Genomic DNA, 20,012 nt, shown 5'->3' with positions numbered 1-20,012 from the left:
GGGGCCGCCCGCGCGCGGGGTGTGTGAGGACGCGTTGCTCGTCGCTGAGTGCCTGAAGATCTGGGGAGCAGTTGCCGTGGTACCTGCTGCTGCCCGTGCGGTCGCGGAGCATCGGACGCGGGCGCTGTCGCGTGGGGCACGAAGGTGAAGCCATGACGTCGGTCAGGTAATGAGAGAGGGCGGCCACCGGGACTGCTTGGTGGCAGGGCGTTAGCCTCTGATCGCCTGAGACTGTCGCCCCTTCTCTTGGGAGGTCTCTAGCTGTCCAGTGCCACTGGTCCCTCTCCTGTGGAAGGTTCTCTTTGCACTTTTCATTTGGCCATTTCTGCGTTCCTCCGAAGTTTTTGGGTCTGTGGCACATGGCCGAGCCTTATAAATAGCCGCCCCACCGAGGTGACCCTCGCCCACATTCCAGGGGTTGAAGCTCTCTTATGTGTGCAGTGGAATTCTCATGGAAAATGTAGCTACCTTTCCCTTCTGGGTGACAGGGCCTGAGGAAGTGTGACGTGCACCGTACATCTTGGTGCCTGCATGTCATGCTTTCTGACCCAACTTGCTTGGTGGCCTTGAGCAGACCTCCAGAGTTGGCCTTTCACAGATGCAGGTAGATTGACCCCAAATTGTGAAATTGTGTGTCCCGAAACTGCTTAGAACTGGAATTAGTACTCTGGTTCCCAGCAATACCAACTGTTTACCTACTTTTCAGCTGAGAGTCACTAGTGAAATGAGTTTTGTAAATTAGTAGCTCTTTATTGAAATCCATAAATAAGTGATTCCTCCCAATTACTCTTCTAGAGTTTTGAAATTTCTTTTTTTGCTAATGACGACTGGCTATTGGCTTGTCCACTTTTTGCTAGAATATCCTTGACTGAATGTTTAACTTATGCTACTCAACTATTTATACAAAGATAAATTGCCTTATTTACCTACTGTTCTGACCTGCCAATTTTAAATTAGACCTTGGCTTTAATTGTCCCAGAGAAGAGGAGGCCCCGGCACAAATATAAGAGAATCAAACAGTTAAGTTGTTAGTATGTGTGCTCATAGCTCCCTAAGACCTGGTATTTTAACCATTTGTCAATGGTAATTTTGATTACACAATATTTAAAACATGACTGGAGACTATAACTACCAGGTGAGAAGGTAAGGTACAGCTGAGCCACACTTGCTTGCATATTGCTCTTCTTAAATTGCATAACTCTGTGCTTACTTAAAAGAATGCTTCCTCTTTATGCAGAAGGAGAAATTCAATTCAGGTGCTGAACCTTGGAGGCTAATATGGAAAGGTTTTACAGAAAATTATGTTTGGATTTATAAGCCTCTTTTTCAAAGTGAACATTTTTTTTTAAGGATGAATTGGAGGTCATACTAAATTAATCTTTCCTGTCCCTACTCTTACTTCCATTCCCATAACACAACCTGATGTTAATTAGGTGTGTGAATCAAATACTCTGTTAGGAATCAGTTGGACTTAACTTTAATTGACCATGATCTTCAGTGGAGAAACACCCAAATGTTAATCTTTTGCTGTTGACAAGTGACAGCATACATCTTTTAATTTAGGGATTAAATGGTTTTCAGAAAACTAAAGGGTGACACCAGGCTCCTTTAACTTACTATGAAAGGATAAATAACTAGTTATAAATTTATATTTGTGCTTGTTTCTTCAAATGTTACTTGTATTTTATGTGGTTCTCAGTAATAGTGACATCACTCAAAAAATAATTTTAGACATTATCTAGCTACCATGTATTACACCTGAGGAAACTGACCAAGAAAGGCCAAGTGCCTTGTATATACTCATTTAGTGGCAGAGTTAGGAATGGAATTCAGATGTCCATAGTCTCGTATTTCACATGATATCTTTATAGAAACAATATACTGTTTAAGATTCCTGAAAAAGTGGTTTTTATGTATGGACACAAACATTATAAAGCATTATGAGAAACAACTATAGTAACTCTTTGCTTCTCTTTTGTCCTCCAGGGAACTTGGTAACTTAGACTCAGTAGGAGAGACATATTACTGAAGTTGAAGCAACTCTATGTATGTGGTGACAATTTTAGATGAATTGGTAATCCTAAAGAAAGCAGCCAGTTCCCAGTATGTACTGAATGTAATGAAATTGTCAGACCTTTAGTTTTCACAGTGAGGATGTCAGGTTTTATTTCTGTTTTGTGCCTAGCCTAACGGTAGCCCAAGAGTAGCTCCAAAGATAATGTCATTGACAGAATTTTACTGCTAAGGAGAGTGATCAAGGTTGCAATTATAAAAATTTGACTTGGTGTCCAATTTGCATTTTTATATCACACTTAAAATAATTGTTGCTAAATATAGTAATATGTGACTCTTTGCAATAACTGTGAAAAAATACAGGACTGGAAATCAGTGAGCACGAGTGATCAACATATTTGAACTCTAGTTGATGGCCTTTTTCAGTCACTGATGTTCTTTTTTCCTTGCACATTTGTTTAATGAAATGTCCAGTGATGGTGATACTAATATATTCCATAGTGTTGGTGGAGAGATATGAATTCTCTGGAGAGTAGTGTCATCTGAAGGAAAATGCTTAAATCTTAACTTTTTAAACAGGAAGCAGACTTTACTATTTCTCTGTTTCTTCTATCGAAGAAACAGAAACCAAGACATAATTTCATACAAGTAGTTATATATATCTTAAATTAGAATACACATCTCTAAATACACTTTCCACAATAGTGTTTCACTATTAGGATTTTCTAAATAATTTAAATAAAAAGAATTAAAAAAAAACTTAGACCATCTTTTAGTGAATTTATCTGGAGATAAATTTAACTTTAACTTTAATTATTTGTATCTTACATCAATACTGATGGAAAGTCTGAATTTGTAGCTTCTAAAAAACTACTATTCCTGAAGAACAACTTTCATCCTTTGTTGTGTGTGTGTCAAATTCCAACTGGTTCTGCATTTAGGAAATGATGTGTTAGATGTATTGATCGGATGACATATTTGATATGTTGATGCTTTTGTTATTTTCTTATTGGACTGTTTTGAAGTTGATACTTGATTTAAATTCAGGATGCAGAGGAAAATGTAGATTGTCAGGTTTAGAACAGAATCTTAAAAAGCATTTTACTCTTTATTTGTACTGGGCTATAAGGCCCAAAGTGAAGTTATTCCTCTGTAGGCAATGTAGATTTTAAGATAAAAATTAGACCTTTTGATTCTTACTACTTTATGCACACTTTATGAAACAGGATTTCAAAATACCTCTATGAAAATTGCCTTGTTTTCCTCACATTACATCTACTCTGGTTTTGACCACTGCTTACAGCATGTGTTTGTGCCAGGCAAGGCTGGGAAAATTAGGTGGTGAGACAGGGAGTGTTTGCTATGGAGCTGAGGAGCCCCATTCTTTGAGACATCCTGGGCAGGTCATATTTGGTCTAAGCCTATTCTGGGATCAATATGACTGTGCCCTGCATGATGATTCTGTAACCACTTCTGTGGCTGAAGCCTACATTGGAAAATTTATGTGGGCTGTGGGTGGGGTGTGGGGATATTTCTGCTAACACTCAAAACTTTTTGAGGTGCATCCAGTAGGATCTGCCAGCCACTCAGATGGAGAACACTCATAGGAAACTAAATCTAGCTAAGATGGAAACTGCTTTACTTTGTTGAGTTGGTTTCGTTGTGGTCTTTAAATACTTTTAAAACTAATTTTGGAATTAATGTATTATAGGAATTGTAAATTTCAGACTTCTTAAGAGGCAAATGAGCTTTTAAAATCAAATAAAATAATTTATGAAATATTTTGAAGAACTGAAACAGGAATCCTCTCACAAAACTGCAATGTTGTCAGCTATTAATGCTCATATTTATAAATAGGTCATCTTTGTTTGAAAAAGCATACAAAGGCTTTGTAACTCCATATCTTTTCCAGCTACAGTTTTGCTACATTAGGCAGAACTGTCAAAGATGAAGAAAACCAAGATTATTGTCTAGTAGGTTTGAGTATTAACCCTTTCCTGTAGTATTGGCTGCATTCATGCTTCTTTTCTTCTTCATAACTACTCAGTTTTCGATTATTACTTAAAAGAACACTAATAAAGTATGAGTTCTTCTTTTTGAACAGTAAAACTACCTTATAATAGGATGGCCATGAATCTTAGTTTGTCCAAGACACTGCAATTATCCTGTTATAATAACTACTCTTTCTTTATTCCCAAAATTGTTTCTTTTGGATAATAAGTTGCCTAATCACCTACTTGCACACTGTAATACTCTTGCTGTATAGATTTTCATCGTTGAAATGTTATTTAAAGTAAGACTATGAGATAATGGGATGTTGTCCTATTTTGTCTAGATTTGGATATTGTTCATTGGTCAGGCATTTTTATTGTGTTAAGAGATTTTTTAACAAGAAAGCATGTGAAGATAGTGGTCATTTATTTGTTGTCTGACCTTTGGCAGGTTATGAGGCATTGCTGAGCCTATTGCTTTTAAACAGAAGTGACAGCAATACTTAGAGTTATGTGAGGCTTTAACGGCAATAATGTAAAAATGCTTTATAAGCTATAAATTGCTGTATTTGTTAATTATTATGTCACACCTGTGCTCCTAAAAATTGAATTTAAAATGAATAACTATGTACTTGAGGGTAACTTATTGGTTAACAGAATACCCACTTTTAAAAATGTCTTATAAGGTCATCAGGGAAATATTAACAATTGAGATGTTGAGGTTATTGGGGAAGGGCTTGAAATGCCAAGATATAATTTGTATGCTGAATAGAATGACCAAAAGAAAGGGAAAAAACAGAAGATGCTGTTTGTAGGAAAGAGATCAATGTTCTTGAGTATACAAGAAGGAATAGCACAAACGAAAGGATTGGCTTTGCAGTAGCCTAAGTAACACAGATGATTGCCTAGTCCCTTCACTTAAAACATGCCAACAATATAATTTACATTCAGAAAAAATCATAGATCTTAACTTAAGCTCATTGAATTTTGACAACATAATTATGTAAACACCATCCAGATCAAGATACAAAGCATGTTCATCTCTGAAAATTTTTTCCTGAAAAATTTTTCCTGACTATCCTAATTCTCAATTAGTCCCAATGTCTGCAGCTACTTCTGACTTGTATCAGAGATTATATTATTGAGTCTGAAAGCTCTTTATCTGACTTTCACCAAGTGATCTCATTCAAATTTTGTTTTTGAATTTTCCCTACATTTATTTCTTCACATCGTTGTTACTTTTTGTACTATAAGTAGATTCTCTCCTCAGATGTAGTCCCCATAGTTCTCCTTTCCCCCGTCCCCTCCATGTATGCCTCAGATCTATGGTCAATTTGCAAATTTTGTCTTTTTCTAGACCTTTTGTTTGGTTTCTCTACATTCCACAGGTAAGTGAAGTCATCTGATATTTATCCTTTTCCTGTTGACATATTTCTCTTAGCATACTTCCTTCCAGCTCCATCCATGATGCCACAAATGGCATGAGCAATCTTTTTTGATTGCTGAATTGTATTCCATTGCCACAAATTTTGAAAGAGCCAATAACTGGCTCACACAATAGAGGAGGAGCAGTAACTGCCCGGGGTCACATTCCTCTGTTGAGGTTGAGACCTGTGGGGGTTCTGGTTCTGTGCTGTTTATAAATAGGGTGGGGTATCTGGGAAAGAGAGTATTGGCTGGCTGGGTTTTGTAAATGGTGTATTGGCTGGACTTGAGGTTCAACAACAGGAAGATAACAAAAAAGAACTAGTCTCTAGAGATTTTGTAACAGTTAATTTTGCTTACTGTAGAACTTTATATAAATGGTATCAACACTAAGTAGTATTTGTATCTGACTACATTTGTTCAGTCCTTGAGACTCATCCACTTTTATCTGTGTATCAGTACTGTGTTTGTTTTCATTGCTAAATAATAGTCCATTATTTGGAAATGGCACCAATTCTTCCATTGATGGACTTTGGATTATTTCCACTTTTTGGTTAGTATAAATCAGACTGCTATGAATGCTCTTAATATAAACTTTAGTGCAGACTTGGGTAAATACTTAGATGGGAGTTACTGTATCTAGGGCAAATGTGCACTTCACTTTAGAAAACACCAAACTGTTTTTGAAAGTGAAAAATTGGAAAATGGAACACATTCTACATTTCCACCTGTGGTGTTGTAAGTGTTCTAGTTGTTCCACATCCTTGACAGTCTTGACCTTTAATTTTAGCAATACTGATGGATGTGTACTTAACATTTCATTGTGCTTGTAAGTTCTAGTTCCTTGTTGGCTAATGATGTGATTATAAGCAATTTACTTGTTTTCTTTTGGACTGTTAAACTGTTTTGCCTACATTTTGATTGGGTTGGTTTTCTTTTTTTGTTTTTGATTTGTAGGAATTCACTTTATATTCTGGATTTAAGTTATTTGTTATATTTTACAAACACATAAAATATATTCTTACATATGTAGCAGATATTTTCTCTAGTTCAATTTCTTTCCATTTTCTTTGCATTGTCCTTGGGAGTAGAAGTTTTAAATTTTGATGAAGGCAAATTCATTGCTTTATGTTATGATTATTACCTCTTGTGTTCTTTGAAATCTTTTCTTAGCCCTATTCCAAAGTTGTGAAACTCTTTTCTAATGTTTTCTTCTAGAGGATTTATAATTATAACTTTCACATTTAGGTCTGTGATCCATCTTAAATTAAAAACAAATCTTTATTTTTTATTTGCTATTTTTTTTTTAAGATTGATTTATGCTTATAGAACTGGGGTACAGGCCAGAGGTGTGGGTGGGTGAGAGGATTTACCAGAGATTTACCAGTGGGGAGCAGAACAGGCAGATGGCTGACATATACTGCTGAGGAGAGCAGCAGGCAGGTCAGGAGAGGTCTGCTGCACCATGTGGGTCAGCTCCCTGGCTGGGGATCGAACTTATGCTGCAGTTGCTTTGGAGAGCTTCATAAAGCAGTCCTTTAACTTGTTGCACCACCAGGAAGAGCCCTGTCCTTGGTATTTTTTAGGGAAAATAATTTCATGAAACACCAGAATAAAGTCAGCATCAAAGTTTATAAGGAAGCAATAGGACAATGGGGAGTCTCAGTCTTAATTATGCTACCATGCACTCCTCTTTTTGAATCCAGGATTAAGTGTATATATAAGACTATTCCAGGCTGCCCAGGCCTGCCAGCCTTTTCTGGTCCTTGAAACAAAGCCATACCCCCAGCTGGACTGTGGCACTGTAAAAATGCAACTTTTGCTCCTTTGGTGGAGTGTGTGAGCGCTCTTTCCTATCCCTAACAAATTGATCAAATGTAAATCTTTTCTTAGACTCATTATTCTGATCCACTGATCTATTTACTAATTATTGTAGTTTTGTAAACTAGTTTACTTAAAGTATTTTTATTAAATATTAATTTATGCATACAGAACTGGAGTACAGGCCAGAGGTGGAGGGGAGTGAGAGGATTCACCAGAGACAGAGTGGGGAGCAGAACAGGCCGACTGACAAGTACACTGCTGAGGGGAGCGCGGGTGGGTCAGGAGAGGTCTGCCCGCCATGTGGGTCACCTCTGGGGTGGGGATTGAACTCATGCTGAAGTGTCATTAGCTTTTAGTGCTGTGCTTTAACCTGCTGTGCCACCAGGAGGGCCTGGGAAGCCTGAATTTTTAAGGTATTTTTAAAAGTTGATTTTCAATTTAATTCCATCTTGTTCAGAGAACATAATATATACACACTGTAAACACATATCTGTATTGTAAATACTTAGCTTAGTTGAATATAAAGTATAGGAGGTAGAAAATATAATGCATCCGTATTTGTACAGAAAACATTATTTCCTATTTTATCCCTTTGCTATTTACTGGGATTAGTTTTATCAGCTAGTTTGATGAATATTAACATAGTTGATGTGTTTTGAAGTGTTTATTTTTGCTCAGCAATATTTTGAGGTTTTGGTATATTTTGCATATTCTACAAATTCCAATTTGATCAAAGGTTTTTTTTTTAATCTAATTACTAAAGTTATTGATATTGAGATACAGTTCTATCATACGTACTATCATTTTAAACCATACAGCTTAGTGGTTTTTATTATATTCAGAAGTGCTGTTAGTAGGCAGGCTGAGGGTCATTCTGGGATCCCAAATCTGCGTCCTCTAAGGGGGTTCTGCCATCCATCACATAAAAACAAAGCATACTCTTAATTTGCAGGAAGTTTAATATATTAAGGGAATATAGAGGGAAGAGGAGAAAGGATATATTAATAGTTTTCCAATGAAACAACCAAAGTTACTCATCCCATCGTGATTAAATGCCCAGCCAAGCAGGGTTGGATCAGTGTGGGGCTTCTGCGGCCTGAAAGGTTGCCACAAATCTAAGGCACCTCCTGACAGGGAACCATGGGAAAGGGACAGAGAGGCCAGAAAAATCTAGGGCAACAGGAGCAAAATCAGAGTTTAAAAACAAAGTAATGCCATTGTTAGCCTCCCCATGGGTTTCTCACCCATGTCTCTTCCAAGTGTCTCTACATGTTTAGAGAGCAACTGACTCTTCCATATCCTAGAAGTCCTCTGTGCAGGTCCAAAGCTGAGAAACAAATGTACCATCCTTCCTCACATATCTCTGCCCGGTTCCATTTGTATCCTCCAAGTCCCCCCTCTGCATGTCCTCTCAGTGTTTTGTTTTGTTTTTTGAAGATTTATTTATCTGTGCATATAGAAGTAAGGAACAGGTCGGAGATGCAGGGGCTGTGAGAGGATTCACCAGAGACAGAGTGAGGGGGGCAGAACAGGCAGATCAATGAAGTACACTGCTGAGGGGAGCAGCCGCTGGGTCAGGAGAGGTCTGCCGCTCCATGTGGGTCACTTCTGGGGCAGGTGGGGATCAAACTCATGCAGAAGTGGCTTTAGCTTCTTAGTGCTTTGCTTTAACTCGCTGCGCCACCAGGGAGGGCCCTCTCAGTGCTTTTTTAAGTCTTCATCTAGCAGCTCAGCTCTGCCGCCCATTTAGTTTGGGCAGGAAAGCTGGAACCTCCCCTTTTTAATAGAAATTTTACTGTTATAGTACAACTGTCAACACTATTTAATTTAGAACATTTTTAGCACCCCAAAATGAAAACAACTCATTTCTTCTACTCACTCCCTAGCAATTATCTATCTTCTGTCTGTGAGCTTGCCATACTCTGGATATTTAGTAAATGGGATAATAGTTGGGGTTTTGTGTCTGACTTCTTTCACTGACTATAATATGTTAAAGTTCACCTGTGTTGTTTGTTGCATGTATCAGTATTTCATTCTGTCTTATGGCCATATGTTTCACATTGTGTATTTCCATATACACATTTACCATATTTGTAAGTCCAGTTGATGGATATTTTTATTTCTATTATGTGGCTATTATGAGTAATGTTGTTAGGAACGTTCACATACAAGTTCTTGTGTTGCGATGTCATTTCTCCTGGGTATATACTTAGGAATGGAATTGTGGATTATATGATAATTCAGCATTGGCTTTTTTGAGGAACTGCCAAACATTTCCAGGCTGGCTGCATCATTTTACATTTCCAGCAGGGTTATATGACGATTTTAATTTCTTTACAGTCCATGCCTAGTAGGTAGTATTGTCTCAGCCTTTGCTGAGAGGCTCTGTGTGCTTGGTGAGGCAAACCTTCAAAGACTTAGCCAGGCATGCAACTCTGTAATAGGCTTTGCTTCCTGTTTGTGCATAGTTTAGGCTGAGAGATGATAATTTAGAGCCCTTTCTGGTTTTTCTTAAGCATGCCTAAAGACCTAGGCATATGTTTGTGGTCTTTTAGATTGTCAGGAATACTCAGAACTTCTGAAAACCTCTTACGGAAACCCTGTTCTTCCACTTTTACTTTTAAGTATTTTGGTTAGCTTAATTGCTCCAACTGCTTCAGACAGCTGCAGTGTTAAACTAGTGCAAACTGGTTGTTTTTGACAAATGCTGGGGGAGGTGGGTTGTGGGGAGGCAGTTAGTGCTTAGTAAGCTCTAAGTCAGGCCCCACTGCTCCTCTCAGCAGTGTATTTCAGTACATCCCTGTTCTGCTTCCCACTCTGTCCCTGGTGAATCCTCTCACCCATGTCCGCAGCTCTGGCCTACACTCCAGTTCTTGTGTGCATAAATAAGTTAAAATAAATCTTTTTTTTTTTTTTAAACTGTTCTTTGAAAGTAGGTATTTGAAAGAACTTCTGTCCTGCTTGACCCTTCCAGTGACTGTTAGGTTCCTGGTTTCCATTGTGTTTTAAAGGCACTTTCTTATTAAGATTTCAGTAGAGCTGGGAGAGGGAGAAGAGGACAGGGCAAGTTGAAATGCCATGATGTTTACTTTGTTTACCGAAAATTGGTCTGTTTTTGAATCAGTGTTCCTTGGATAGTTGTGAACTTTTGGTTAATACATGGAATTAGGGAAAAAATTATTTTTTTTCACTGGTATCTTTGTTGGTTTTGTGGAAGAAAGTTTTTTTTAGGTCTTTATTCTGTGATTCCTAATGATGCCACCCTAACTGTTTTTTTAGACATTTTTACTTCATCACCCCTTAATTTTTTCTTTTGAAATATTTTTAAGACTCAGAAGACATTATAAAAGCAGTATAGAGTTACTGTGCTAGTCACCCAATGATAAATCTTTCAGTCATATTACCAAAAAAAAATTGGAGATTTGGCATAATACTACTAAGTTGACTACATTATTCTTAGAATTTCACTGGTTTTGTGTACACTGTATTTTATGACAGTGTGATGAATATACCAGGAAATTTACATAAATCATGTCCAGATTCATGTACTCATTAGTGTAAGGTTTGTTAAACACTTTACCAAACTATTCTGTCATCACGAAGAAACTCCTTCATGTTAATCCTTTATCATTATATTCACGCATCACACTTAACCCATAAGAACTACTGATATGTTCTCCACCAAGTAATTTTGTCACTTTGAAAATGTTATATAAATGGAATCATATAGTATGTAACATGTAGGTATAACACTTGACTTTTATTTTCACTTAGCATAATGCCCTTGAGATCTGTCCAAGTTTATCATAATGCAGTCATTTTTATTGCTGAATGTTAGCCTATTATGAGTATAGCAGTTTTTTTTTTAACCTACTTACCTGATGAAAATCATTTGGATTGTTTCTTGTTTTTGTTATTACAAATAAAGCTGTTGATACATTTACATACAAGTTTCCCTGTGAGCTTACAGTTTTTATTTTCTGGACTAAATAATTAATAGTGCAATTACTTATTTTTGTGTTTGTTTTACCAATTACTTGATGAATGGTACTGAAATCAACTAAGATATACTTTTGTCTCTTTTTTTCTCAAGTATTGTAAAGTTAATTTCTTTCCTTCATTAATTGATCTACTTTTATGAGGTCTGGTGGTCTTGTTTTAAAGTCAGCCTTGTCTGATATTAATATAGTCATGATTAGTGTTTACAGTATTTTTTGTCAACCATTTTCAGCCTGTCTATGTCTTTATATTTAAAGAGTATCTTTGAATACATGGCTGGGGATTGAACTCATGCTGCAGTGACTGCAATAGCTTGATAGTGCTGAGACTTTAAACTCTGCACCATCAGAGGAACCCAATAGGGGTTGTTTTTAATCCAGTGACAGTCTACCTTTTAACTGAAGTGCTTAACCCATTTATATTTAATGTAACTCCAATATTGTTGGTTCAAACATGCCAGTTTTTTGTTTTCCATTTATTCTTTATGGTTTGTCTTTCCTGCCCTTATTTCTTAATTTTAATGCTTCTTATATTCTTTGTTGGATTTTTACCTCCACCTTATTATATTTAGTGATTACTTTGAGAAGTCAAAAATTTATTTTCATCTTATCACAACCTAACATGAATTAGTATTCTGTCATTTCACCTTTGATGCAAGAACCTTTAAAATCAAACTTTACCCTAGATCTAGCCCTAACCTATGGGAACAGGTAAGAAGCAGTATTACATTAACAGGAAAAGTCAGAAACTAGAATTGCGAAATTACTCAGCGACTGTGTGATTATCATATGCTAGCCTTCTTGAATACAAATGTAATTAAGATTAAAAAAATCTTTATCCTTTGTCTAGCTGATTGAGATTAGTTGATTGACGTAGAGTACGAAGTAACCCCGACATCTATTAAAAAGTTTATCAAATAACTTAAAGACTAGGGAGAGAGAGTAAATAAAATCTGAGAGTTTTTATTTATTTTACTGAACTCCAGTAGCTGTCATTTACTTTTTGAACCACATTCTCTGGAGTTGTGCATTGGACAGCTTGTGCAACTTTTAGGGAAGATTTCCTAAGAGAGGTCACCTGAGAGAAATATTGTAAAGAGAAAAAGGAGTTTGCTAGACCAAGGAAATAGGGGAAGGACTGCACCATCTTTTTAAAGAGTAGTGAGATATTATTTCACAGGACAAAGAAGGGATGACATGTTATAATATTCCCTGCCTTAAGAAGGATTTCTTTGATTTAAAAACCTGTTTCTGTAGATGTTCCTAGTTTGTATTCCTTAATCTTAACATTTTCTCCTGAGGCCCAAAGGACCTCAGCTAATCATAGTACCCCATACCAAGGTGATGCTTACTAGAAGATACTTACTCAGGATATCATGGAGAAAGCCTATTTGACCATTTTTTAAGAGACCCATCTTATATCTAAATATAATTCAAAAGTGCAAAGAGGCGGCCCTCTTTGGGTGGAGTTTTCAGGTAAAGTTTAAGTGGTCCAACAATTTCATCAGTCACTCATTTTCTAAATTTTGCCATTCCACTTTCAATGGAGCATTTTTTGTATTTGTTTTTATTAGGAAGACAGATTTTCTATATCTGAATATTCCTAGAAAAACCTTGAGTTTGTTCTTACTTGACTGACTTAGGTTACATGTCCGTCTCTGTACTGATTAGTAAGGTTGGAGAATTCTGTTTTATTTAATGACTTAGACTTGGCTGGACCCCAAGGTTAGTAAACCAGTCAGACCCCTGCTCTTCATGAAATAGGATAGGTAAGTTCCACCTAGGTCTCTTGAACAAGAAAATTTAGGAGTACAAAAAGGGGGATTTCAATGATGAGCACTCAGTTCAAGACAAATGATCTTAGTTGAATTATTATTACTTTTTTGGCAGTCACAAACTAGACATTTTAATTATTTATGGAGTATTATTTCATGAAAAGTAAACAATAAAATAAAAATTTGTCAATGTTAAATTTTGCCCATGCATTGTTCTTAATGAATAATACTTAGAAAATTACTTACTATTTTAAATTTGAACAATTCAGTTCCAGTAGATTCTTCAGTAAATACATTCTTTTCCATATTCATTCAGGAAAAAAATTTGATGGATACATTTCAGATTATGAATATAAACATGGTTACTGTGATTTTGTGTGTTCATCTTTTCCCCATACCTTCTTGACCATAGAAATTATTGCCCTAGAGAGGTTACAGTACATGCTTAAAATTTTCAGATGGAGTATAAGAATCTATTTTGGGAATGTAGGAGTGTGCAAAGGATCACCTTCTTAAAAAGCGGTATCATTGCTGTATTCATTAAAAACAAGAGGCTGCCAGTGGAGGTAAAGAGATTGACATGGAAGCAGGAGGATTTTTTTTTGTAGTGGTGGAAATGTTTTGATGACTGTGTACATTTAACTGAACACTTAATAAAGGATGAATCAAATGAAATAGCCAAGTGACTCAGTAACTGTTAATCATGCTTTTAAAAAACAAGTTCTAAGAGTTTTATTGTTTGTATAGCATTGCATAAAAACAGGCAAAAAATCCCCTAATGAAATGATGATCAAATTTTACCTTATTTATATGAACTGTATGATCCTTCATCTTATAAGCACTGTAAGCATTTTGTTTTTGTTAGACTTTAATATTACAAATGCAATTGTTGAGTTAATCCATGTATAAGCTGATAACCTTCCTTCATCATTTTTCCTCAAATAGAAAAAGGGATGCATTTGTCTTGATTACATATTCAGCTATGTAATTCTGTCTTATAAATCATTATATATTACAGTGTAGACTACCTCATTATTTTAAACTCTGTTCCTATTGATATAATTGAGTTTCTGAATGGTGAGGATTGAGACTGGCTTGGAGGCAATTGAAAGAGATCATCATCAAACTGGAAACCAGTGGGAAATTACACAAAGGCAAATACTACTAAATAAACTAGAAGAATACCTCTCATTGAGCCTGACCCATTCATTCATGGCCACTGGCCATGGTCTATTTCTTGCTGCCAATTGGGCTCCTATTTAAGGCATCTCTTGTGGTGGAGTTCTTTCTTTCCCTCCCATTGAGAGAAATATGAGCCATAATACAGTGACTTAGGAATAACAACTTCTTCAAAATCTGTTATATGTGCTTGAGAGCTATACCAGTTTTGATATACACTGTGAAGACCCTACTACAGTTATTCAGTTTGTCAAGGGTTGAGTCATGCCTGGATTCCTGCAGGACATGCTGTGTGTTTCTTAATAACTTTCTGTAATTGGGTTTCTTATTAACTGGAAATACCTATGATGTTTGTTGAATGTGGAAATTTGTAATATATCTTTTAAAAACCATTTAAATTAATTTTCTTTAGTCTCTTGCTGCTGAATATTGTTGAAAAAATCAAATTATTTACTCATTTTAAAAGTTATTTTTTCTAAATGACTGTGCTACCCATAAATTGGCTTAAATGTAGGGCTTCCATGGTGGCATAGTAATTAGTCTCAGTACTTTCAAGCTGTTGCCAAACACTGCAGCATGAGTTTGATCCCCAGCCAGGGAGCTGACCCACATGGCACAACAGACCTCTCCTGTCCTCTCGCCCACTAATCCACTCAGCAGTGTATTGTGTGCATAAATGAATAAAAATAAATCTTTAAAATATTAATAGTCTTTAAAAAAGAGATTTATTTATGCATACAGGAGTTGGGGTGCAGGCCATAGATGGAGGTTGGGGTGTGAGAGGATTCACTAGAGACAGTGAGGAGCAGACCAGGTGGACCCACTGAGATACACTGTGGAGGGGAGCAGCAGACTAGTGTGCCATGTGGGTTACCTCCCTGGTGGAAGAGCGAACTTAAGTTGCAGTGGTTGTGAAGAGCTTCATAGTGTTGTGTCTTAACCCTTCATGCCACTAGAAAGGGTCCTAAAATGTCTTACATGTAATAAAATTTTAATAACCAGTATGTTTTTTTTTTTCAGATGAAATGCAGGTAATTATACTTGTGCACATTTTATACATCAAATTTTTTTCATAAGTATTTCTAACTTGTGTTTGTATTTTGTTTGTGTATTTTTAGTGAAAATGTTCTCTTTGGAATGGGAAATCCACTTCTTGACATCTCTGCTGTAGTGGATAAAGACTTTCTTGACAAGTAAGTATTAAATGTTCCACATGTATAATCTGAAACTTTAAAGAATTGAGGAAACTTTAGACTTAAGTTTACTCATACCTTTAATTGGAGGAAAACTCAGGAAATGTATTTGTTAAGAACAAGTATACTTTGACTGTTTGTTGTGTTAAGTGATCATGATTTTCTCTGGTAAACTTAGTTTTATTTGTTCATTCCTGTTGCTTTCTTTTCCTAAATATACTTTTTACTCTTTGTAATAAAGAAGTATATGTGATTTGTCTAATGTTTTAATTCCCAAATTGAAAAATCACACAAAATATTTCTATAATGGTATCATAACTGAGAAGAAAAAACAGATATGGTTAGAGGGGTTAATAAAAATTTGAACAACATAGTTCAATGGTCACATGTTGCCCTCTAGTAATTTTTAAAGCTGCTGTGTTAGCTGAGAAAGCACTATGTGCTTATCTGTTTCTAATTTTCACTATTTTATTTGTGTACACATTTTTGTCTGGACATATTTTCATTCCTTTTGGGTATGTATATTGGAGTGAAATTTCTAGGTCCTATGGAAATTCCATGTTTAACTTTTTGGGGACCCACCTAATTGTTTTCTGTACTGGTTCCACCATTTTATTCTACTGGCCATGTATGAGGGCTTTGTATTCTCTACATCCTTGCTAAACCATGGTTCTTTTCCCTACTTTTTTTTTTTTTATTCATACAGAACTAGGGTACAGGCCAGAGATACAGGGGCGGTGAGAGGATTCACCAGAGACAGAGCAGGGAGCAGAAAAGGCCCACTGATGAAGTACACTGCAGAGGGGAGCAGCGGGTCGGGTCAGGAGAGGTCTGCCGCGCCATGTGGTCACCTCCGGGCAGGCAGGGATCGAACTCATGCGGAGGTGGCTTTAGCTTCTTGGTGCTGCACTTTAACCTGCTGCACCACCAGGGGGGGACCCACTCTTCCCTACTTTTAACTATAGCTGACCTAGTAAGTATATTTCACTGTGGTTTTGATTTATATTTTCTAATGGCTAATGATGTTGAACATCTTTCATGTGCTTGTCTTCCATTTGTTTATCTTTGGAAAAGTGACTTAAAATTCGTTGTCCGATTATTTTTGTCCTCTTACCAAGAACTTATATTCTTCCCATTAGGAGTAGTTTTTGATAAAATGTTATATATAAGAAAACTGGAATGCTAGAAGTTTTATTCACCAATGAGAGAGTTTTGTTTTTGAACAGGTGGCAATAATACTTACGTTAGACTTTGTGTTTATGGTCCATGGTTATACCAAACAGTAGGATAGTGTCTAGGTTAACAACAGTCTACAGCATGGAAACAGGGTTCTGGCATTCCAGACTGTTTAGTGGGATAATTGCAGGCTTGAGTCACACAGGCCTGAAGTTAACAATACCAGTCAACTAACTCTGAGATATTTAACCTGAGGCAAATGGTTCCATTTCTCATTTATTGGCATAGGTAGCATTTTTAATTCATGACAATAACAAATGGAGACTATTATTAACTATATAACAGGTGGCCAAAATGTGTTCTCTGGTCAAAAAGGCAGGAACTTGCCTGTCTTGAAGGTCATGAATTTAGGTGAAGAGAAATTTTGATAGACTTCTTTTAAAAAAATCTGCTCTATTCTGTCTTTCAGTTAATATTTTGTAATTTTGCTTCCTAAGTTTTTCTTGTTTTCTCTCATGCTATATATAAAAAAGATTGTCTCCCCTGTTGCTAAAAATATGGAGCTAACAACATATTAGAGCAAAGCATTATACTCACATTATCCTGCACAACCAGTTCTTCTGCATTTTTGAGGATATGATTCATGTTTAAAATGGTAAATATTTTGGACAGAAGCATTTTAAAGCCATTTTACATTCTTTTCCTGCTTTTGTGAATAAGTATAGGCAATATAAAGTATTATTATTTTTTTTAAAGATTTATTTATTTGTGTATACAGAACTGGGGTACAGGCCAGAGGCCCAGGGGCGGTGAGAGGCTTCACCAGAGACAGAGTGGGGAGCAGAACAGGCAGATCTATGAAGTACACTACTGAGGGGAGCAGCGGGCAGGTGAGGAGAGGTCTGCCACGCCATGTGGTCACCAGGGAGGGCCATAAAGTATTTTTTTAATTTAAAGTATTTTTTTGATCCATAATTCTCATTGTGAACTCCTATTGGATTATACTTATAGACAATTTTCTAGTACCTTGATAAAAAAATTTTCTTGATGAACTTATAGTAGAGAAATAGATGAAAATTAAAAATTATAGAGCTGGCGCTCCTTGATGGTGCAGCAGGTTAAAGCACAGCACTAAGAAGCTAAAGCCACTTGAGTGAGTTTGATCCCTGTCTGCCTGGGAGGAGATCCACATGGCATGGCAGACCTCTCCTGACCCGCCTGCTGCTCCCCTCAGCAGTGTACTTCGTCAGTCGGCCTGTTCTGTTTCCCACTCTGTCTCTGGTGATTCCTTTCACCATCCCTGCACCTCTGGCCTGTACCCCAGTTCTGTATGCACAAATAAATCTTTAAAAAAAATTATAGAGCAACTTTATAATACTATACTATTGATAACCACCAGATACTTCAAAATGGAACACAAATTCAAAACAGAGACTTGTGCTTTGGGATAAGGGCTAAGAGAAGTCTCTTAAAGAAAGGTGTTTTTCAATGAATAAAGAGAAGTAGCCAACTAAAGAAGAAGGAAGAGCATAGAGAACTCTGGAAACTCAAAGAAGTTTAATTTGGTACTATCATGGGGTGCAGATGGCAAAATTGCAAGAGATAACAATGGAGGGTAGGCCAGATAATGAAGAAGAGCGAATGCCAAGATTAAGAGTTTGACATTTATAGTGAAGACAGAAGAGGTCAGCCATGAGATTGAACTCATGCTGCAGTGGCTGCTGAAAGCTTCATAGTGCTGCACTTTAATCCCTTGTGCCACCAGAAAGGCCCTTGTAGAATTTTTGAAGTCGATTGCAGTTTTTGACAGTTTAATCCTCTTTATTTCTTTCACAATAAGAAATAGTTAAAGAGAAGTTAAATACTTTGTCCTTGATTATAATGAGCAGTACAAACCTGAGATGGAATCACCCTTATTTGTTTCCTTTTCCACCATGCCACATGAATTGTTTTACTTCACTAGATTATTAATAATTGGTAATGAAAACATAGTGTATAACCTAGTGATAATAACTTCAAGCCAGATTTTGGCGTCTCAAAATAGGAAAACCTGGTTTTAACCTGAGAGAGCAATTACTGGGTAAATGAACTGATTATTATAGTTTCCTCTAGTTCAAATTTTTTGTTAATCACTGGCCCCATCTTTTAAGTATTTAACAATCTCTATAATTTATGTGTTAATCTCAATTTAGAATTTCTAAAACAAACTGTTTAGAGTAAGGGATTTTTTTCCTTTATTTTACATTTGCTTTGAATTTCTTGGCTTTTATTTTCTCTGTTTTCTAACACTCTCTTACTTTCTAGTCGCAGGGTATAAAGTAAAAGACAGACTGGAAGACAATACATTTTTGGATAGAATGAATTATGGAAGGAGAGGGAAAAAATGCTTAGTAGGAGAACTAAGGTAGGATCTAAGATGAAGTATAGTGAGTTTGTATGACAAATTGTTTAATAATGTCAGTTGGAACAGAGATGACTAGTCATATCAGGCCTATAAAAATCCACTGGATTTGGCAATAGGTTATCAACCTTGACTTCAGCTAGGTAAATTATAGTGAAGTGATAGGGATAGGGCCAGATTAAAATGTTTTTAGAAGGTAAATAGAAGTTGTGCTATAAAAGTAGTTGATATGGTTGTTGATACAGTTCAAGAACCAAGGAATGTCATCTTATAAATACCAAATTTAATAATTTACTAAAAACATGAGGCTAACCATTTTATATAATTAACAATGATTTTTAAAAGTTGAGTATAAGGAGATAATAATTTCGGAGTATAGAATATAATTCTTTTTATTTAGGCTTAAATCTAGTTTTATTCCTTTACATTCAGTATTCTCTGGTTTTACTCATTGTCTAGCTTACTAATGAGAATTTAAAATACCATTTTCATAAACCTTGTAACTTTATGCTCTTATTAATTGTTTTATCTCTGTGGTTGACTTATAATCCATTTCTTTGTAAGCCTCTTGAATTTCAGATTTAGTCTGACACTTTGTTTTATTGATTAATATTTTGGCCTCCCTTTTCTTTTTTAATGTTTTAGTCAGTTTTTTTAATTATAAGAACTAAGTAGATACTAAATTGTTTAAAACACTGTCATACCCACACTTTCAATTGTTTCTGCTAGCTCTATAAAATTTTGTGATATTACTAGAATTCATTAGAATATGTGGTTAATATTTGTAGATTTCTAGGCATTTTACTTAATTTTCAGAGGGCAATCTTAAATGCAAGATTATATGGAATATGGCTCAACCTGCAGATAGCCACTCTTAGTTTGGCATTATCTGTGTGACACTGGCTTTGTGGACTTCCATAGTCTCACAAAGACCTTTCTACACCTGAAATTCTACTATGCTAGTTAGTCTTCAGGGAAAGACACATTTGAACCAGTACCTGATAAATGACCCAAACTTTGTTTTGTAACTATTAGTT

The 20,012-nt window shown here is 36.1% G+C and overlaps 1 protein-coding gene across 2 annotated transcripts in view; it reads left to right on the top strand.

Annotated features, from left to right (window-relative positions):
* ADK (adenosine kinase) overlaps positions 1-20,012 on the top strand; it is a 387,062-nt gene that overhangs the window by 27,068 nt on the left and 339,982 nt on the right. Inside the window, exons 1-2 of one of the 2 annotated variants that reach the window (XM_004680754.2) lie at positions 16-166; positions 15,324-15,398. In XM_004680754.2, coding sequence (XP_004680811.1) covers positions 153-166; positions 15,324-15,398 — 89 coding nt within the window. In that variant the 5' untranslated portion in view covers positions 16-152. Of the gene's footprint in view, positions 1-15; positions 167-15,323; positions 15,399-20,012 lie in introns of those variants that run through there. The other variant, XM_004680753.2, reaches the window with a different exon arrangement.

Source organism: Condylura cristata, unplaced genomic scaffold, assembly GCF_000260355.1.
Source record: "Condylura cristata isolate star-nosed mole 26May11 unplaced genomic scaffold, ConCri1.0 scaffold00011, whole genome shotgun sequence".
Classification (NCBI taxonomy): Eukaryota; Metazoa; Chordata; class Mammalia; order Eulipotyphla; family Talpidae; genus Condylura; species Condylura cristata.
This window is presented reverse-complemented; position numbering and strand designations above follow the sequence as displayed.